This window comes from Gymnogyps californianus, chromosome 1 (genome assembly GCF_018139145.2).
Source record: "Gymnogyps californianus isolate 813 chromosome 1, ASM1813914v2, whole genome shotgun sequence".
NCBI lineage: Eukaryota > Metazoa > Chordata > Aves > Accipitriformes > Cathartidae > Gymnogyps > Gymnogyps californianus.
Window position 1 is genome coordinate 214,880,104 of NC_059471.1, and position 21,556 is coordinate 214,901,659.

Below are 21,556 nucleotides of genomic sequence, written 5' to 3' on the forward strand. Positions count from 1 at the left end.
CACAGGCAGGGCACTGCCGAGACCGTCTCCCCCGGTCGGATACGGACCGAGCACGGTCCCGGCCCCCTCCCGCTGTCGGTGCCACTCCAAGCACGCGCTTTGGCTGCACGAGGCTGAAGCGCTAGGCACTGTGGTTCGCCTTTTCCCAAAGGAAAAACAGACCAAACACCCCCAAAAAAAAAACATGTGAAAAAAAAAGAAAAAAAAAAAATCAAATCATCCTTTCTCCCCAAACCTCTCTGCTCCCATCTGTAGGGATGTTGTTTCCTACCCAGGGGGCTGGGGAAAGCCATGGGAAGGATGAAACCAAAGGGCTGCCCATCTCCAATCACCCAGCCCAGCGCTGCGAGAGGGCTTGGCTGCCTTCACCTCCTGCCTCCAGCTCAGCCATGCAGCCAAAAAGCATGAGATGAAGATGGAGATGATGCTGCACACAGGAGTCGGGGGAAAAAAAAAAAAAAAAAAAAAGACAAACCCAACCCAAAACCCTAAAAAAAAAAAAAAAAAAAAATTCAAAATCCACAGACTTTTGCACAAAGCAATAGTGGTTAATTGCCATTTTTAACTGCTGTCTCACAGCCCGGGACAGGCTGCCAAGAAGGGATCTCACGTATCAAACCACTGGGAGTTGGCTGATGGAGTGTAAGTCAGGACCTTGCCCCGTTCTCCCCCCGACACACACACCTCGAACGCTGTAACTACTATTTTTTTGTAGTCCCAGCTTTCCAGCATGCAAAATAAAATTAAAAAAAAAAAAAAAAAAGTTGCCTGTATTCAGGCTTCCCCTGTTAAGGGGCACAACTCAAAAAAAAAAAAAGTTATGCTCCTGCCACAAATAAAGTGCAAAAACCAAGCAGTTTCTAGGTATACACATATATACACACACACGTGTGTGTGCATGTATACATATTAAATAAAAAAAAAAAGAGAACACAGACAAAACTGTCCCTTCTTGTGGCTTTTTGCAGCCACACAGGGACTCCTGCATCCCGGCCAGACCTCTGGCCACCTCCACGACACCTATGTGTCTGCAAAATGCATCTAACTCAGCCTGTCCACCTAAGTCTTGTGACGATGCAGGGATTCAACCTGCTCCCCCCCCAACCCCAAATCTCCGCTTTCCTCCAAGGCAGAGGAAAGGGGAGATGAAGTACTGGCACAGCACCTCAACCGGTGCTCAGTCTCCCCAAAAATTGACACACGTCTGAACTCAGACCATCCCTGGGTGCTCCCCGAGATGAAAGCATCACCCAAGCCGCCACCGGCGTGGCTCCCCCTACACTACAGGCAGCTTGCGACCAGATTTAGAAGCAGATCTACATTCTCTGCAAACCCCTTTAAGGTGTATGAATAAAATTAAAAAAAAAAAAAAAAAAAAAAGTTTTGGGGTTTTTTTTGTTAAACCCAGCAGTTCTTACTGTGAAGGACTTCACACAACTGCCTTCCCGGTGCTCGCAGGCCTGGGTGAGCCGGGTTGTGCGTGTGCGACAGGCTGTAGCGTGGGTAAAGGACTGCAGCACAGCGCATTAGGGACTTTCTTGAAAAGTAATTAATAATAATAATAATAAAAAAAAATGCAAAACCCCTTCGCTCCCCCCCCCCTTACCCCTACTTCTCTGCTAATCCCGCACCATCTACATATATACACCCCACCCAGAGACGGACGGGTACCAATTGTCTATACAAAAGGAGATCAAAACTGCTTACAGAGAAAAATTAAACTCCTGTGCGCTAGAAGCACTTTACAGCTTGCTATGATCTAACAGGACGCCGGAGAGGAGACCAAACGCTGCAGCCTAAAGATCTGGTGGAGACCCTGGGGAGCTCGGCTCCTCTCCTCCGCTCTCCTGCCTCTCTCCTCCCTTCAGCAGAGCGGTTTGCAGATGAACGGGCGTGGGTAGAAACAGCCGAGGGTCGACCTCGCCGCAGACGGAGGAGACCGGTTTATAAGCAAGCTTCGGAAATGGCGATGGGATGGGAAGCTGGCGTCGCCGGTGGCGTCGCTGGTGGCCTCACGACAGCGCCAACGGAGTCACGATGGCTTCTGCGAGTTGCTCATGTTCTGCAACGAGAGGGGAAGGACTGGAGTTGGGTGTCATGCTTGGGTCAGACCCCATCCTGGCAGCATCTTCTACATGCACATCAACGAGGGGACAGGGGGAGTAACAGAAAGCCACAGCACAGGTCACTACAAAAGCATCCACCACAGAGGAGAGGACACTGTCCACCCCAGGAGAGAGGTGGGGGGGATGCGCTGACTTGCTACCCACACCCCTCCCCTCAAGCATCACCTGGCTTCAACTACAGGGTGGGAATTCGGCAGAGAGTTCCCTAAAAACTGAGCTAAAAACAAGGCAACCCTCCCGCCCCACCGGCTCTGCGCTTCTGAAGCTGCTCTTTGGTCCATGCAAGACAAGGTGACAGGGGACCATGGTGTTCATTCAAGGAGCCCAATTAAACATCTCTCTCTTGCTCCCCTTGAGGGTGGGCACTGTCCCCCCCCGCCTACCAAGGAGGTCACTGTTTGTCCATCCTTGGCACTGCCAAGAAGATGCAGCTCTTGCCGGCCGCGCCAAGGAGCTAGCGTGGGGACCAGCCACCAGCAGCAGTAGGGCAGGAGCATCTGCTCCCCCGATGATGCCCCATGAGGTTTCACGGGCCCTAGAGCTGGTTTGGACACAGCCCTGGTGCAGGGTGGCGACAACGGGCACCCACCAGCATGCGGTGAGGACCACAAAACCAGAGACAACCAGCTAAACACAAGCTGGACCAGCCCCGAGGGCGGTGGCTGGAGGAGAGCACCCGCTAGAGGAGAAACCCAAGGGGAGATGATCACAGCAAGGACATTTCCCAATTCACAAAACTACATGAAACACGGTGGGGAAAAAAGGACTAGGAAACAGCTAGGAAGGTTTCTCAACTTTTTGTTTTTTTCTTTTTTGCTTTTACTACCTAAACTGCCTCTTACAAGCACCAGGAATCCCAGCCAGGCTACGAGGCAGAGCGGGCTGAGCTGTTCTCTCTCTTATCTAAGGAGACAGGAGGAGGGTTAGGAAAAGCCGCATGCACCACAGCCATTTACCTTGGAAATATTAGTAAAGAGAAAACTTTGAGAAAGTGACAAACGGGTCGTCTTCAAGCATGAAAAGTGAAGGGGAGAAGAAGGGAGGGGATCAGGTCGTTGTTATAAAGTGCACTTAGGATCACAAACCAAGCAAAAGGAAAAGAAATCATCACGCCAGGTAGTCCCACGACCCCAAACCAACTCGATCCCACAGCCAGGAGGACTCTGAGGTACACAGCCATGTCCCCAGCCTCTCCAGGTGTCCCCTGGTTCTCCTGGATGGGGGTCAAGACCCCAACAGTGAGGGTTGATGCAATGAAGCGCCCACTGCCAACCAAGTCCCATGGTGCAAATTGGGAAGGAGGTACCTTCCACCTCCCCAGACCCCATACAGGTTGTGGTGGGACACAGTGAGGAACCAAACGCACGCATGTACAAGACAACGGCCTCCAAGAGAGGTAACAGCAGTGTGAGTGCCACCAAGCCTTTGGGTTGGGCTGTCTTCATGGCTCCCTCAAAAGCAGGCTTTCAGACCCCCACTAGTAGGTGGAGGCAGGCTCCCAGCAGCTGGAGATTTTAAACTTGCTGCTGCCAGCCTACACCTGGTATGGGTAACCATCACTGCCTGCTCCAGCAGAGCTCCTGGTCTAGCAAAATCTGATGCAGCCATCTCCCAAACTCAACATCGGAGCGTGTTTTCAGTGTCCCAGCCAGCACTGAGGCATGCAGTGCTTTTTATTACAACATGGACAGGAAAAAGGTGGATGAAGGGATGGATAAAGAAACAAAAATGCTTTCAAAGCAACCCAAGAAGACCAGGCACTTCCATCAGGGGCTTTTGTGCCCATGAGCAGCAAGGGAAAGAGCACAGACATGCAGGCCATGCTGAGCAACTCAACCTCTACATTTGCCCAGCAGCATGAGTGTGATGATCTTCCCCAACCCATCCAACAGCAAAGCCAAGTCTGACCTTCCTAACTTCCCTTTTCTCAAAAGCATTTATTCTAAAAGGGGAAGAAACGTGAGGTTCACCAGCTGTTACGTGCAAGCAGGGCTGAGTTCTGGCCTGGCCATTTTATAGCAAATCCCTCCATCTTCAGCCCACAAAATGAACCAGGACAGGGATGCACACAGGGCTGATTCAAACTGGTCTATAGAGGGCAAAAAGATACCTGGGCACTCCCCCAGCCTCAGCTCAGCCCCAAAGTCTCCCTGGTCTTTCAGAAGACGGTTGAGCACAGCTCAGTGACTGCTGCTCTCAACTCAATGATGTACCAGGAATTAAGTCCAAAGGCTTCAAATTTATCCAGAAGCTGTCCTGTTCCTATCACACAAGGATCTAACAGCACTAAGGCAAACTGTCAACGCCTTGATTATTCATAATTAGTGCCTTAAATGCTCAAAGCATCTTGCTTTCTTAATAGCGGTAGAGGAGGACAATATCCTTCCATCTACTCTGCCCAAGACATCTAGGCAGACTGTTCCCAAAATTCAGGTTTGCAGAACTGCAGATGCCAGGACCCAGGATCAGTCGAGCTCCAGAAAACACAATCCTGCTCCCATGCAGGCGATAAAACCCTCTTGGGGGCTGAGGTCAGAACCTTCTCAGACATGTCTCTGGTGCCATCACTCATAACTCCGAGCCCTCGGGAAGGACAGACCACCTCGGTCTCTCACCTACAGTACAATGTGCTATCGCAGAGGAGAGAACTCCAGGAAAATCCAACAGCATCTCCCCACCCCGTGACTGTCCGAGGAGGAGGCAGGGAATTTAGCCATCGTCAATAGAGGGCAAGTGATAATTTCCTTCATTTCTCAACAAAATTGGGACATTTAATCAAGCTAGGATACTTAGGGGTTGGACAAAGCAGCATCCATAGTCTCCTCTTTACCTTTCCTAAGACGTATGCAAATCCCCCCCCCACAGAGAAATATTAACTCCAAGAAGTCCATGCCCTGGCCGGGTTTCACAGCAACAACAAGACAACCGGTGGGATGGCAAGAGACATGGAAAGGGGGTGAAAGGGGGAATAAGACGCAAGGAGGTACTTACAGGCATGCCTTCCCTAGTAAAGGCTGCAGAGAGACAGAACGGAGAGAGAGGTGTCAGTAACGCCGCGCGAGACCGGGCAGAGGACGCCGGACGGCAGTGAGGGGCACCCGAACAGCAAGAGCTTCCAAACCCGAAGCCGGCGAAGGGTTTGTTGCAAGACTCAATCAGGCCAAGCGGAGCCCCGAAAGCCGAGAGACAGACCGAGTTGCCCCACTCGGTGCTTGCTGGGGTGGGAAGGCTCATGCGAAGCGGCCACCAAGCAGAGTGGTTGGAGGAGCACAGCACCCTTCCTAACCTGCACGGGACCTGGCCGAGGAGGGACGAGAGGACACCAGACAACACAGACAATGCGAAGAGGGGCTGGGCGAGACAGTGAGATCCAACAGGCAGCTAGTGGGAAGTGCAGCATGGTGAAGGGGCTCCTATATATATATGCTGCTTCTCCAGTACCACCCCAGCTCCTTAACGAGCACAGGAACGGGGGTTTTGTTCCTGGAGAAGTGTGCAGCAAGCAAGGGCTCTCTTTCTACATCCCTTCATGGATGGGTGAAAGAGGAGAGGACACATGAGCATCATGGCAGCTACCCACGGGGTTTCACCCAGGGCTGCAGAAGGCAACCGGGTTCACCATGCCAAGAGGCTTCTACTCATTTTTGGTCCATTTTGCCTATTGTTCGAGGAAGGATGAAACCCCTCCAGCCAAAGATGAGTCTTGGCAGCTCCTTCTCGAGGGAAGCACAAGAACATTTGCTTTATTGCAATGCCCAGGTCTACACCGGAGCCGAGCGCATCCAGGGGGAAGGCACGAGCCCTTTGGTCCTGCCCGCTCTAGAGATGCGGCTCCTCAGGAGGTTGACACCACGATGCCAGACGGTGAAGGCACTAAATTAATGCAGCCTAGAGCTTTGGGGGGGTTTATGACGCTCTCAAAACCCAAGAGAGGATCAACAGTGACCCTTCGCCAGGTACTCCCGAAACCAACCCAAGGCAGGGAGCGACAGCAGCCGTGGGAGAAAGATGCATCTCAGAGACAGCAGCACAGGTTGCGACAAGTGCAACCCGTTCCCCAGCTTCAGGAGCGACAGGAGGACAACAAACAATAAAACAACAAGAATAACAACAACAACAAAAAAAAAGAGTTCAACTAACTTGTCCCGGCAGCTGCGTGGGCACTTCCTGAGGAACACAGCCTGGCAGGGCGGAAGAAACAGCCACATGCTCCTCAAAGCTGTTGATGCGAGGTTTTTTGGTGGGCTCTGGGCTTGCTAGAGGGGTAACGCTATTACGTCTCATGAGCGGGTTAGGTCCCTTCTTTGCTTCCTAAATTAAAGTGAGACAAAGAAAAAAAAAAGTAAATAAAAAAAATAAAATAAAATAAAAAAAAAAGGGAAGAAGGCGATAGTTATAAAGAAAAAAAAAAAGAAGCAGATTCTTTTGGTTTTTTTTCTTAAAGCGGCCTCTGCTTTTCCCCACAATCACTGTCAACATGCAAAAGATGCATTGAAAGGCTCTGGACACCGAAAAAAAAACCCTGATGCAAAATGTTCAAGAACGCAGCATGATTTCCCAAGAAGGGGAGGGGAGGGGAGGGAAGGAAAAAAAAAAAAGAAAAAAAGAAAAAAAAAAAAAAAGGTCCTGCACTCAGAAACGAGACAGACTTTCTCCTCACCTGAGCTTCTGCTCACAAAAAAGTAAATATAGATTGCTAAAAAAAAAAAAAAACTAGTGGTAATCAAAAGCCATGACTTTGCACAACAGAGAGAGGCGCCCATCGGTCTCCTCCTCGAAGCCGGTCCCTCCAACCCAGGGAGAGGTGTGAAAGCAAGAAGAGGGAAGACGAGGCAGCCTGGGCTGACGAGGAAGATTCGGGAAGTGGAGGCAGAGCAGCCAGCGAGGGTCGGCACCACGCCAAGCTCCAACTCAAGCGAGGTGGTGGGATGGAGGGGCAGCGCCCGCGCAGCCGAGCAGAGGGACCCAAGCGCTTCGCATGCGTCTCGCTCCGTCCTACCCGCAGCGCGCGGCCCTCCTGCCATCCCCAGTGAGGGTGGTGGAGGAGGGCATTGATGGCCCCCACAGCGGGGGGGGAAGGACCGGCTTCCCCCTCTGCGGCCGTGGGGAGGGAGAGAAGGCTCAGATGCTGCCGCCTGCCGAGGTCAGGAAGCAAAGGAAAGGAGATGTGGGCCAAAAGGGGATGGCTCCGACTATCCAACATCCAGTTGGGCTCCATCACCGCTAAGTGCAAGTTGGAAAGGTCCCAGCAGCTGGGACATGGGCACTGCCAGGGTCCCTGGGGTCCCCCTTGGGTGGCCACCCAGCCCTGACACCGAGCTGGCGTCCCCCTGCTCTGGCCTGTGAGCTCCCGGTGGAGCACGTGGCAGATGGACCTAACCTTACAGGACTTTTCCTCCACACAAGGGGTCTCCTCCCCGCAGCGTCCCCAGCCCAGCGCCGCCACTCCCCACCCTACAGAACGGCACTCTGGTAGCCCCACGGAGCCACGGGCATGCCAGGAAAAAAAACCACAAAGGCAGGAGATGTTGGGCAAGGCGTTGAGCCCGGGCTCTGCCAGCCAGCTGGGAGACCTGGGAGAAGTCACCTTCTCCATCCGTGGCTCCATTCCTCGCTCGGGCGAGCAGATGACTGCACAGGTGAAAGTCAAAGACCAGGGAGGAGCTTTCCCTGGGCCCGCTTTAGTCTGGGCAAACACAGTGGGAAGCAGGCACATGCAACAGTCCTTTCCCTTTGGAAAACCCTCGACCGGCCACATCTTTGCAGAGCAAGAACCCATCTGATGCTCCAGTCCTCCAGCAGCATTTCTGAGCATCCAGCTGAGCAATCTCCCCATGCCCACCCCGGGCGTCCTCGCTGCTGGCTGACCGTAGGGGAAAGGAGGGGGACACCAAGGGACGGCTCTGAGGAAAAGCAACACTCACCTCTGGCCGTTCCCTGTGGGTGTTGACGGCTTCGACGTTCAGCGAGATGGACTCCACCCGGCAGCCTGCAGAAGGGAGCACAAGGAGAGAGAGCGGCCATCAGCAAACACAGGATGCTACAAAGTGCTCCACCCCAGAGCCCTGCTCTTCTCCCACAGGCAGCTTGGATTCAGGAGGAGGTACAAGTCAAACCCCTTGGCATGTTTAGTAGAAAGGCCCCACTTACCATAGGCCACCGGGGTCAGCTTCAACACTGTGTGAAGGGCACATTTCAGGTAGGGCATTTCATCTGCAGAGAAAGCAAAGCAGGAGGGTTACCCCATCCCTTCTCCAAAAGCAGGCTCAGACATCTTCCTCAACAGCTAAGGCCATCCCACACCAAAGAGATGCATGCTCCACACCCTGCATGGACCTGAACACATCGCTCATCTCCTTAGAGCTCTGTCTATCATCCCTCCTCCAGCAGGATCAATCCTCTTCCCAGGGACAGGGAGCTCACCTGCACTCTTGTCCAGGAAGTATGCCAGGAGACAGCGCATGACAGCCTGGTGACAGATCACAAGGACGTTCTCTTGTCTCTCCAGCTCCATGATGACCGGCTCTAGGCGCTGCACCAGATCTTGGTAGGACTGAGAGAGAAGAAGGGAAGGGAGATATGGCATAGAATCAAGGAAACAAGGACCTCACAAGAAACAATGGTCGTTGTCTTTGTCCATCTATTGATTTAATGCCTCTAACTAAATTAAACCAACATAATTACTGCTAAAGCTAAGCAAAGTTCAACAAATCCTCATCTTCAGGCTAGTCTGGAACATAGCTACTTCTTCTGGTCAGAGGAGAAAGAAGCCATTCACATCTCAGTTACCGTCCTGGAGAGTCTATTAAGGTAAGCAACAACTGCACAGGGGCTTTGAGCATAGTGTCTCTCTATCATCTTGAAATTTGATTTTCTACAGGATTTCCAAGTTCTGAAAAGTCTGGAGCATCCTGAAAATCTCCAGGGTTTTGAACGACTTCATAAAGAACCATGATGGGCAGCCAGAAGAAACCCCAGGCACCCAGAGTCAGTATCAGACATCCCCAAACATTCTCCTGTTAGACACGCTGTCATTAGGATCTCTAAAGATTTATTTTTCCCAAATGTCTATGGACGTGACTTTTAATTTGAGGATAAAAAGCCCAATTCACAACCTAAAGTATCACCCAGAACCGATGCCAATTCCCACCTCAGTGTGTCACACCCCAAAAGCAGATCACGTTCGCCATGCCAGGAATAGAGATATCAACATCAACCCGAGAAGTAGAAATTACTTCTTTGGAAATGAAAAGGAAATCGGGGCAGCACAACACTTTGAGTGGATGTAATGGAGGAGGTTGGACTAGAAACCTCCAGAGCCCCCGTTCTACTAGTTTGCTATCAAGTCAGGGGGACTGTTTATTAAGCGATACGTTTCTTAATGAGATCTTCATGTACCACGATTTCGCAAGAGCTAAATGTAAAAGGTAAACGGGACCCCTAACCCTTCTTGATTCTAGTTTCTTGGAGCACTTACTGCTCCTCTGCTCCAAGTGTAGAGGACAGTATGAAGAGAAGGCGGCAATGTTTAAAGTAAGAGTCACATCTCTGAAGGTCTCCTTGCAGACCTACCTCCCCAGAAGGATAGCGGTAGTAATATTTATCCTGATCACGTAAAGCAAATTCCTCTGGATGCTGCTCCCTGATTTCTTCATACGTCATTTCTTCACACACGCCCTGCCAGAACAGGACATCCATGAGTTTACTGGACATGCTTAAAAAGCATCAGCACACCCAACGTGCAAAACCTTCTCCAAAGCAATTGTCTATAACCCTCTGAGTGGTCAGCTACAGAGCATTTCCAAGCAAAAACCATTTTAATCTACTCACTCAAGCCAACATCTTGAAGCATCTGCACAAGGTAGAGCTAAGATCAGAAGCCAAGTTGTGAGTACTGCAGCAGAAAAAGTACCCTTTTCCACAGAAGGAAAATCTCACAGAAGGTGAGATTTAGGCAAAAGTGAAAAGGCTGGTGCGATCACCCTCTCTGCCAAACAGCAACCAGCATGATCTAGCTGTTCCTACTGCAAACAAAGATACTTACGGCATCTATTTCATTGAGTGCCTTCCACTGCTCGTAGGGCAGTTGGAGAGCCTCTGCCGTCTGGATTGTCCTCTTTAGTTGGCTGGTCCAGACTTTGAGGTCCTTCAGGTTCTGCTCCTCAACAAACTTGTTCAGTGCCAGTGCAAACTGTGGGACATAGAAAAGAGGTTGATTCCTGATCCACAGCTTCCCAGTAGGCCGCCTTCTTCCCTGCTTCCCAGTAAATGTTGCCTTCTCCAGGACCTCTTTTGCCTTCCATAGGCAGACATATTAGACTTCTGTTCTGAGGTGAAGAGCAGCTTCACATGCATTGATCCCCAAAAGCTATGAGGGGTATCAGAACAGAGAGAACAGCAGAGGAGAAAGCGGCAACCTAATGTCATCAAGGAACAACATCAGCTTCCAAGAAACAGCACCACAACCTGGGGTCTCCTACAATGCCATGGAAGATCCCTGGCCACCCTTAACCGCAGCTCTGCTTATTTGTCGTAGAGCTAAATTGATGTATCCTATAGTCCTTGATAACAGTCACACCTCAAATGACTCCATTTGGACTTCAAAATGGTCTGGCAAGCCAAAATAGCTATTAACCCTCCCTGAAGCAGTGTGCTTGACCATGTCTTTGAAGGATCAAGTAGTGAGCAATCTGAAAGCACCCTCGGAGTTGGCTATCCCTACTGAAGGGTGGCAGCAGTCCTTCTACAACATCCCGCCCTGCCTGTGCAAGGTCTGAACCAACTCGATGAAGATACTCATACCCTTCTCTCCTAGAGATTTCTGCAGCCCAACCTCTGTTAACCCCTAACTACGTGCAAGCCTACATGCAACATTGATGGCTGGGAAGTCTTGTTTTGAGGCCATGCCCAATGCCAAAGTTAACCAGCCCTATGGATGGATTCTCCAGGCACCCCAGCTGTCATCAAATATACACTTAACCCAACGCATGGCATCTGCTACAGCCAAATCACTCCTAGAAGCCATAGGGGAATATTCCCTTCCCCCTTACCTTCTTGCCCCTGCTGGAGAGGCCCGAGTCACCTCCAATCTTCCCCTTGAGGTTGAACTCGCTCTCGCCGTGCCGACAGAGATAAATGGTGCGGGGCTGGACATGGATGTTCATCAGGTAGTAAACAATCCTGCTCTGGATGTGATCCTGAACCCTGTTGACCAGGAACCGCCGGCCAACATCGATGACTTTGATGAGAGAAAGCTCCCTAGGAAAAGCACAGCAAGGATGAGGGCGTTGCCAGTGGGGAAAGCAGAAAAAAAGAAACACCATCCTTGAAAAACAGCCTTGTGAGGTATCTCAGTCAACATAATCACCCAGCTAAAAGGATTTCCTACAGGCTATTTTCAACAGGAAGCCAACAGGTAATGGCGATTCATGGAGAGCTAAGTAACACCAGTGTAATCACCATTCCTCCTTGCAACAGTAAAGAGGATTAAACAAGACTAGCAGGGAGCACGTTCCTCCCCAGGAGAGGGCTCAGCAGGACCGGGATTATCCGTGCAGGGCACACGGACGTATTTGTGAGCAGTGGAAAGGCTGGGAGGTGCCTGCATGGTCATGCAGGACAGCAAAGGTCTTCCCAGGGCATACAACTAGGTGGAAACCACAGGGCTTGCTCAACCTTGTGGTTTGAGCCTGTTCAAGCCGTCCCTTCCTTTAACTGACAAAAGCATCTCAGAAACACTCAAATTGAACTGCTTTTCCAAAACCTTTGTATTTAGACCTGCAGCACCAGCTTATCTGAGCCCAGAAGAGCCTGGGAAGGTTTCAGGGCCCGGCTCCCTGGCACAGGGCTGGGGAAAACCAGCATTTTCAAGGAAGAAGCCAAATTCACGATGAGACTTGGCCATACATTATTCTAGCACAGTCACATACGTGAAGACAAAGTGAAATACAGCTCCGTACTTCATTACTCCTCTCCTGGGAGAAGAAAGGCATTCAAGCCAGTTCAGAAGGCAGCAAAGTCTCTTACCGGTCATACTCATCAGGGTCGAGCGGCTGGTAGCTGGCTTGGTAACAGTTGATCCTCTTCATGAAGTCCTCCATGGCATCGGTCGAATTACAGTCCCGGTAATCAGGGCTGGACAATTTTACTTCCTGCGGCAGGGGAAAAAACACACCGCAAGGAGAGGTTAGGAAGCTTTCCAAGCCAGACCATGCTAATCTCAAATTTCAAAGTCCTGCCAAGATCCAGCTATCAGCTGAGCCACTTTGTAGTTATCACTTACCATAGGACAGAAAAGAAGCAAACTAGACCCAAAACTAAGCACAAGGTGAGAAAATCTGGTATAAACCATTGCGTGACTGGTATAGATGCATATCAGTCCACTCCCGTTCTCCCAAGAGTTGGGGTAGCACCTCACCACCCAAAACAGTGGGAAAACTGAGCTTTCTTATGGCTACAGAAAAGCATCAGGTTTAAACAATTCAAGCTGAGAATGGAAAGTGCATGCGCTTAGACAAGATGCTTATCCCAGGCCTTTTGAGTGAATAAAGCTCCCAGGAGTTAGAGGTCAACCTGGCTGTCCACCACCTGAAGCAGAAGGATAACAACATTCACCTCCTTTCTGTGCATTATTTGCTACAAGCTACTGGGCTGAAAGATGCTAGAAACGGGCAATGTGAATATCCAGAACTCTCACGGACTAAGTTCTGCCTGAACTACTCTAACAGGCTATTTTTCCTGAAGATTTGGCTTTAAGCAGCAGCATTACACATCAGTCACTTCAGAAGCAATCCTGAAACCAACAGGATAACACAACCGAGCGACACGCGTGGCAGTGCCCCAGGCCCACAGCATATTTTCCGCACCGATCCCAGCATTAAGAGCACTGTTCATCTGCAGCACCCCGTGGAGCAAAAACCTACGCTCAGCTAGTAGTTCATTTTCTCCCCCTTCAAGCACTAGTTTCCAAAGAAAGGGATTAAACCCTCCAAAAAAAATCCAACTTCAGGGTGTTGCAAAGAAAAAAAGAAAAGGGAAGAAAAAAAAAAAAAGATAAAGCAAACTGAGCATTTTATTAGCATCACGGAAAAGGCTGGATGCAACCTCCCAAAAAGCCGATCGCTGGCCATGGGATACCAGCTCCCAGCAGGAGCAAAAGCCACGCTCTAGCTCCCACCCCAGCACCCTTCATGGAACCCATCCCGGGGGCAGAACAAAACCCAACAAAACCCTTCTCACAGACTTTGGGTATCCTGTGACGCATTCCCAGACACCATAAAATGGCTTGCAAAGTTCAGATGTACAACTGGAGATAAGGCTGGAGCAGAGCTCAGTGGAGGAAAGGACACTTTCGTTCAAGTTAATCATGCCTAGGTAGACCAACTAACATCTACCTGCCCTGGCCAAGCCTGACGGGCAAAGGAGCTCTTCTGTTGGTGGGAAATCAAAGATCCAGCAGCTCCCCAAGGAGCCAGGAAGCAATGTTTTATGCTGCTCTCCCAGCCAAGACTTCAGCTAGGGGCAAAAGACCTCTAAGCTGAGCTGTTATTCTTCTCAGAGCAGACCCCAATAGATTTTGGGAAGCTGCATGCGGCTGAAGACACCAAGTCTGACTGCTCTCTGATGGGATTTAAACCCCTGACCGCACCCATCACTTCCAAAAAGTGAGACTTTGAGGGGTCATCAAAGCATCCTGAATGCTTTCTGTCCTTAATATCAAGTTACAGATCAACAGATGTGCAGAGAGCATAGAAGGGAGCTGGAGAAAGGCTACAACAACTTTTATTTTCATTACTTCCAGGTGGCCCTGGGTCCTGGGAGACAAAAGCTTCTTTCTCATCCCAGGACAAATACATCATAAAAAGATAAAAACCTCCTAATCCTCAACCAACTTTGGCAAGACTTTCTGATAAGAAACCAGACAGGTGCAAGTGGAAAATCCTCCGTGAGGGAAAACAGAAGCAAGATGTTCCCATGCTTACCATAATGTTGGTGGCAACTACCATGCGATCATTGCAGACAGATTCAATGAAGAACACCTGCGAAGCAAAGGAAAGTTCACCTGAAGGCCAGCAATAAGGTTTATGACATTCAACCAGCTCCTTGCTCAACCCAACCTCCTCCCTGCTTGACCAGGAGAGTTCTCCCTCCACCCCACTCCCGTCCTTTCCTTCTCCAAGGCTCGGTACTGGGAATGAGGGAAGAGTTTCACATTTTTAATCAAACTCAGCAGCGAAATCTCCCTTACACAGGAGCATCGTGAGGACAACACGTTAGTGAAAGAAGATACACCAACAGTACGCTAACGTGGACTACACAATACAGGCAGCAGCACAATGGTACCAACCTTGAACCCATTTTCTTTGGCAAAGTTTAGGATCATCCCTCTCCTCTCCCGCGTGGTATTGGTGGCATCAAAAACCTTTAAAAGCAAAGATTTCGATAAGCACCGAGAGCGCCTGGTTTCCCACTGAGCCCTTCCTCGGAGAAGGAACTGAAGAGTGAACTGCACAGGGCACAGCGCCTTTGGGACCAGGACTGCTGCCAAACCCCGTGGAGCACATCTCTGAGCTTACCGCAATTTGGCCAGCCTCCTCCGTCAGGTACAGCTTGACATCCCTCAAGGCAGCCAGGGCACATTGCCTGCAAAAGAGACGAGAGATCTGTGGTCCTGATGTCCTCGGAGATGCTTGCGGCAGCCAGTGCACAGAGCTCCGCAAAGGCAGGCAGGCTTTGCTGCTCCTCCTCGCCACCTCCCTCCCCTCCCAGGGACGTTTAGGAACGACACCCTCAGTCTGCCAAAAATACAGGAGCCCTGCGTGCTGAGCAGCGTGCTGGTCTTCACAGCAGAGGCAATGGTAGATGAAGAAGCGAAGGCCAAACCTCATGGCAGACCTCATACCCTACACTGCTGAGCCTGAAGGTGAATTTAAGCTACCACTGATGCAGGATGCGTTGGTGACCCTGAAGCTACCAAGCCTGTACAGCTTCAGTTTTCAGCTCTTGGTGCCCAACTCAGGCCTTCCTTGGGCAGGCAGGGAAAATTCAAGCTAGGGCCCAGCTTTTCTGTTCATCACCCCCCAAACAAGCTGGGTAACCGTGCTGCCAGCCATGGGCTTCGCCACCCGTTTGGGACCCAAGTGCGAGCATGGACACCGTGCCCACGCTTACCTCCTGACTTTCATGGCCTCCTCGTTGTCGGGGCGGAAGAAGTCATAGGAGCTGTAATGCTTCACCGCCTCGCGGCGATACTCCCCCACGTTGAAAACTGTGTGGGAAAGGCAAAGACCATCAAAACTAGAAGCGGGCATCTGCACAGCTCAACTCAGCTGGGCAGTTTCTGCAGATAAAGCTTTCTAGCAATGGGCCAAGAAGAGACATCCTTAGAGCAAAAGGCTCAGGGACATCCTTTGGTCTTCTAAGTGAAGGAGAACCTGGGCTGCAGCAGAAGCGATGGGAAGACATGGATATTTGGCCTATGGTATCTTGGAAAGATCCCCCACTACCTCCCACCCCTGCAAGGCACTGAGCTCCTAGAACAACTCCCAAGGATCAGACCTCATGCTTTCCCCAGGTAGCCAGTGAAAGCCTCACCTTTTGTTGGGACACCAATCCAGTTGAGGTAGCGAGTCAGCTTCTTGGAGATGTAGGTCTTCCCGCGGGCTGGGAGGCCAACCATCACTATCACAGTGGGGGAATTGGCAAGCTGCGGCCCACAGGCTACGAGGAGGAGGAGAAAGAACATGAGCAGCCGTTAATCCTCCAGCTCATCTTGTATCAACCCTACAAGGCACTTGCTCTTGACCTAGCCTTCCCCAAGTCCTTCAGCAGCTAGAGGAAACCCAAAGCCTCTGCTCCCCGTGCACCATCATCTCTGCAGTATCTCCTGCGCATCCCTCTCATGAGCCTGGACAACCAAAACCTCGAGCAGGCAAATCCACTGACTCATTTTTGCAATGGGATCTGCTGAACGAGCGTATGTCAGAGCAGGGGGCATGGTGGATGGCTCCATGGCTGCCCACCGGTGAGACACAACTGCCCGAGCTAAGCCATGCTGACCCAAATTCACCCTGGTGCCACCCAAACCGAGGGACAGGAGTCACAGCCTGACAGCCGCGGCAAGGAGAACATCCTGATGGCTGCGAAGTGGGCAAGGAACAAGCAGCTGCCCCAGGCTCCCTGCAGGACCTCTGTGCCTCAGTTTCCCCATTTGCAAAAAAAAAAAAAAAAAAGGTCAAGGCAAACACAGCCTCCCATTCCTGCAGTTTGGCCAATTCTGTGAAAAGCTAGAGAACGGCCAAGGACTTTGGTCCAGTCCCCGCAGCAGCGCGCTTCAGACATGGCTGCTGTGCTGAAATACCAGGTCTGCACCGAGATCTTCACCCACAGAGAGCACCTTCCAAAAACTTTTGCCAGCTTTTTAGCTGATACACATGCAAATGCAGCCAACTAACTGTTTTTTCTGAAGACAAGTAGGGCTCCAGGACTGCAGAACCACTGGCATTTAAAAGCAGATATGTAAGAGTGACTTATTCCTCATAAACCTGTTTTAAGCTGGGGGTTTTGTTGTTGTTGTAAAGAGAGTCCATGTCAAACGGCTGGAAATAAATCCAGAGGCATCATTTAGTGATGACTTGGCAAGTGAAGAGAAACTCCTCTCCCATTCACCCGAATGGCATGGCCGAAATGCAGACAAATCAGCTGCCGGGCTGCCCAGGTGAATCGCTTCTCCCTCCATAAATCCTTTAGAAAGTAAATTCCTGGTTCAGTTTGGAGGAAATTGCTGAGGTTGCAGGACTGGGAATGCAGTTTGGGAATTTTTTTAGTCCTCTACAGCCCAGTCCCAGCGCCACAGAACGCGTCTGGACTATCTGGACCTCATGGACCATAACGTGGCAGCATCCCTCTCCCGTGGCAGCATCCCTCTCGCGTATCTCACCCCTGCTCCTCTCCAGGGTTTGCCCTGCAGAATCGATTCTCACATGGTGCTGCGCACATGAAAGGGCCAAGGCACAAAGCCAAGTGCTTTAAATACGGGAAAGGAAGATCTTAACGATGCCTAATGGAATTTGGATTAGCCAGCCGCCTTTCATGCCACCCGGCATGACACGCCAAGAGCCCTTGGCGAAGGCAGGATAGGCGAGACCCTCCGGGGGATTTCTCACTCACCCTTCAATCTACCCGGTGAGCCCGGAGACCTCATGGGAAAGGAATGCAGGGAGTGAGTGGCTGGTGGCAGAGCCATAAAAATGCAGCTTAATTACGGTCTGGGCGGAGAGCTCTGCCTGCCCGTCCCAGCTGCCCGCAGGTGGGACCAGGCGAGATTTGGGGATGCAAGGGGCTCCCCGGGGATGGAGATAGGGTGGTGGGCTGGGGTAGATTTTTCTCAGGGGAGATCTGGGAAGGGCAAACAAACTGAGAGGTATCCAGAGAGCGTGCAAAGCACGTGGGATTTCCCTCCCCTTCTAAGGGAAAGGAAAAAAAAAAAAAAATCCAACAGCTAAAGAAACCAAATTAAGGCCACAAGGAAGAGTTACGGCGCTGGTACCCAGAAGGGCAGAGAAGAGCCACCCATCATCTGCTTGGCTGTCTCGCCAAAGCAGACTCAGCAGGCAAGAGATGAGAAAACTATCTAAAAGAGATTTTCTTTTTTTTTTTTCCCCCCAAATATTCCACATTCCTCAGGCTGGAGCTGCCCTCACACTCGCTCCCTTTGTGTGACCTGCATCCCCGGTGCTGCGTTTCAAAAGCCCAGGCCAGCTCCCACTGATTTCAGCAGCTGATTTTGCAATGCTGGGGTACCAAGGGAGCTGTGCAACGGTATCCAGAAAAAATATTTTTTTCCTCACTAACAGTCTCACATCCTCAACCAACCTATGGGTGCAAGTCTTTTTTTGCACAAAAACCAACCACTTATTAGATAAAGGGAGAGGGGAAGGAATAATACCTGAATAAAAAAACTCCTCCTTTCCCTACCTGCCAGCAGACAAAGGATCTCAAAGAGCGGAGCCAAGAGGATTTGGGGCCATTAAAGTAATAGCACTCCGAGAGGACGGGGACAATGCCGGGTACTGTTCATGTCCCTTTGGCTCCAGACAGCTGAGGCAGTCCCAGAGCTGGCACACACGCCACCTCCAAAAGGTGCTGCAGGAGTTGAACACCTCTATTGGAGGAATCTGCCCCCCAATTCAGTTTGCTGCCAAAGGAAAGATCCAGGTTTTCCCTGAACCATGAAAAAGCATCTCTTTACGGAGCTGGGAAGCACTTCCCAAAACACCGAGGCACTGAGCATGCACCTTTTTATCAGGAACCTGAGCCCAAACCCAGCTAAATCACAAAAGCCTCTGGGAAACTTTGCATCAGGGATGTAACAGAAACCAGTGTTTTGCTCCCAGTGCTTCACAAAGACCTAATTCATCATTTCTTTTCACCACTGCTGGAAAGCTATCAGGGATTTCAATGCATATTCATTACTCGTTATCGACACCTATCCAAGTAAGTCAAGGTCAGGGATGACTTTCGAAAGGCTCAATCAGGATATTGAGAAGTAGCTCGTCACTTGTGCCTTCTATCTGCTAGAAAGCTGGTGTCGGTGCGCTCTCATGCTTCACCGGAGTAGGTGGAAGGAAGAAAAAAAAAAAAAAAGGGAAGGAAATTTGCTTCTATAAAAGGTTAGATAAAATAGCCACCTCCCCGTTTCAGGCATTTTTACTGTCTCCTCATAAGAAGCATTCCCCCACACCTCCCGCTCCCGCAAGCCCACGCCACATGTTCTACATTAGTCCTACATTCCCCTTTTCCACCTTCTTCCCATTGCAATTCCCTGACGCCTTCGCGGATGCACCCAGAACGCGTTTCTGTGCTGCACATCGCGCGCGTGGAACCGCTATCTCCTCGCCGACATGCGAGCTGTGGATTTTGCATGCACATCGCCGGCGTTATTTTCACGTACCCTCGTCCACCGAGCCGGAGCGATGGGAGAGAGAAAGGCAGTGGCAGCCCCTTTCCTCCTCGAGCATCCCCTGCCCGAGCCCCCTCCCCTCGCCTGGCTCTGCCCATCCAGCCGCCTGCGACGACTTGACTTTCCCAGCCCCTACGTGAGAGACGTGCAGCTTGACAGCAATTTAATGGATCGCCGTCAAAAGGCCAGATGAAGGCATCACTTCGCATCCATTCGAGCCTCCCAGTTGACGAGGAAGCGGACAATCGGACTAATTATTTCACACGCAGAGGCAGCCAGGCGGGAGCTTTCCGAGGATGCTCCCAGGGATGCTCCCACTCCCTCCTTCCCCCCCCATCCCCGGGGGACCACATCAGCCTCACGTCTCCGTTATACCTCTATTCCCACCCGGCTTTGTGGCTCTGCTCTTTGTTGCTGCCGAGGAATTAACAGCACCTCGAGTTTAAAATAGCCACCTTGGGTTTAAAAAAAAAAAAACAAACCAAAACTAAAAAAAGCCCAACAACACTCTTCCCATAGAGCGCAGTCAACGGTGCCCAGCATGGCTTGTTCTCACCCCGAGAGAAAATAATTAGAAGCCACATTACGGTATTAATGAGCCCCTCGGTGCCTTAATATATTAAAGTACGTCAGGTTTCCGCTCTGCCAAGGAGGGAATTCTCTCCTCTGAGAAACCAGTTGAATAAAGTGGCAAAAAAGCACAGGGAGGCTCTGCGGGCATGAGGGATTTCTTTCAAAGGTGTCAGTCCTTGAGAAAAATCAAACCGACCAGATACATCTGCAAAGCATTAAGCCAGGAGACATTTCACCCCGCTAAAAGCAAAGCCCCATGGCAACCCAGATGTTCAGCCTGTTGCTGAAAGCCATTTCCCCAGCAGCTTCTGCTGCAGAGCTGCCCTTGCCAAGCACAGGCTGCATGCGCAAACATCTGCTATAGGGTTCAGACATCCCTTGCTGCATGCCCGACCCATAGCCACGGGGCAACAACACGTGGCAAATTCATAGGATATTTTATTATTATTATTATTTTTTAAAAGAGGGAACTTTCCGGCCAAGGGAAACAAATGTCTGAAGCGACTTTAAAAATGCCTGCTCAAGAAAAGCATCGGAAAGACTGATTCACCCAACTGCCCAAGCCACTTCCATCCTTTGCCAGGTTGCAAAGTGCCACCTCCTCCGTCCTGCCTCTCCGCAGCCCCGGATCTGCGGATTCCTGCGACGCTTATTTAGAGTTACGCGGAGTTGCACAACTGGCAGGTTGTCAGTTTAGCTGTTGGGCAAGTTAAAAGAGCTGTCTCTTGAGCTTTAGTGTTGTATTATGATTCATGATTTGTTTTATAGTAACACCGGGGTGACCCAAGCGTTTGCTTTCATTATTTTTTTTTTTTATTTTTTTTTTTAAGCAGGGAGGTTGGCTTTAAACACTCGAGATGCTTTCTGAGCTTTGAAGAGAAGGGAAACCACTGCAGAAGTTTCAGCGTTCATTTTCGCCCTCCCCTCCACCTGCCTCCTATCTCATCCCAAGCACAGCACAGGGTAAAGTGGTAAAGTGCAAACGGCTGGTGGCTTTTTCCAAATCCATTGCCCTAATCCTGCCCCCCCCCCCCAAAAAAAAAATTAATAAATCACTAATAAATCTCAGAGCAAGGTGCCAGACACTCTGGAAATCCCAGCTGAGCTGGTACCCGGGTGCCGAAGTTAGCAACCTGCTCCCTTCCCTTTCCTTTTAATCCCAGGGCTGGAGGTGGGAGGAAGGGGGGGGTGGGGGGGTGGTGAAAACTGGGACACGCGTGTCTCAGCGCCTTTCCGCATCTTCCGCTCCACGGGGCCGGGGAGCTGCCATGTGATGGCTGCACCTTCCTCCAGCTCCCAGGGCTGGAAGTGAGTCACGGGATGGCAGCGAGTGGGATGCGGACACCGGGATGATGCTGGATGAGGAATGCGGGGGGGGGGGGGGATGGATGCTGCATGGATATTATGGGAAAGGTGGGGAGGGAAGAGGGCGTTGCAAAGAGCCCCCCCGGGGTACGCAGGAGGAGGGGGGGGGTGCTGCTTCCCACCCCACGCCATCCCACCCCGCGGGGATGCTGCCGTGCCCGTACTCACAGCGGCGGGGCAGCGCCGGGCGGTTGTCATTGGGAAGCCAAATCTTCTGGATGCGGCTTTGCGTCAGCTCCATGGGCATTTTTAAAACAAAGGTCTTTTTGCGCTCCGCGTCCACCTTGATGCGTTTGCTTGGGGGGAAGGGGGAGAAGCGAAAAAAAAAAGAGAGGAAGGAGAAGGGAAAAAAAAATATATAGTAAAAAAAAAAAAGGCTTTTTGTTGCAGTCGTCGCTTTGGGGGTGGTTTGAACAAGCGGCTGCGGCGCTTTCGGATGCTTCTCGGAGTCTCGTTAAGGCTTTACGGCGGAGGAGGGGGAGGAGGAGGAGGAGGAGGAAGAGGAGGGACGGGGCTTCAGGGCACAAAGCCG

General features: G+C 51.0%; 1 protein-coding gene across 5 annotated transcripts; it reads right to left on the minus strand.

The window, feature by feature from the left end:
* Positions 1 to 1,613: 1,613 nt before the first annotated feature.
* PFKFB3 (6-phosphofructo-2-kinase/fructose-2,6-biphosphatase 3) lies at positions 1,614 to 21,341 on the minus strand. 5 transcript variants are annotated; one of them, XM_050891042.1, is made up of 16 exons: positions 21,193 to 21,341; positions 15,720 to 15,845; positions 15,297 to 15,393; positions 14,702 to 14,768; positions 14,473 to 14,547; positions 14,108 to 14,164; positions 12,153 to 12,277; positions 11,177 to 11,384; positions 10,171 to 10,317; positions 9,699 to 9,803; positions 8,550 to 8,679; positions 8,277 to 8,339; positions 8,051 to 8,115; positions 6,267 to 6,437; positions 5,118 to 5,140; positions 3,079 to 3,133 (listed from the first exon to the last, which is right to left on the minus strand). In XM_050891042.1, the coding sequence occupies exons 1-16, from the start codon at positions 21,269 to 21,271 to the stop codon at positions 3,079 to 3,081; spliced, it is 1,593 nt and encodes a 530-aa protein (XP_050746999.1). In that variant the 5' UTR covers positions 21,272 to 21,341. The 5 variants fall into 5 exon arrangements, with proteins under 5 accessions (XP_050747008.1, XP_050746970.1, XP_050746990.1 ...); XM_050891051.1 differs by lacking the exons at positions 3,079 to 3,133; positions 5,118 to 5,140 and adding an exon at positions 1,614 to 2,062; XM_050891013.1 differs by lacking the exons at positions 3,079 to 3,133; positions 5,118 to 5,140 and adding an exon at positions 1,614 to 2,062 and having other exon boundaries at positions 21,196 to 21,329.
* Positions 21,342 to 21,556: the final 215 nt, after the last annotated feature.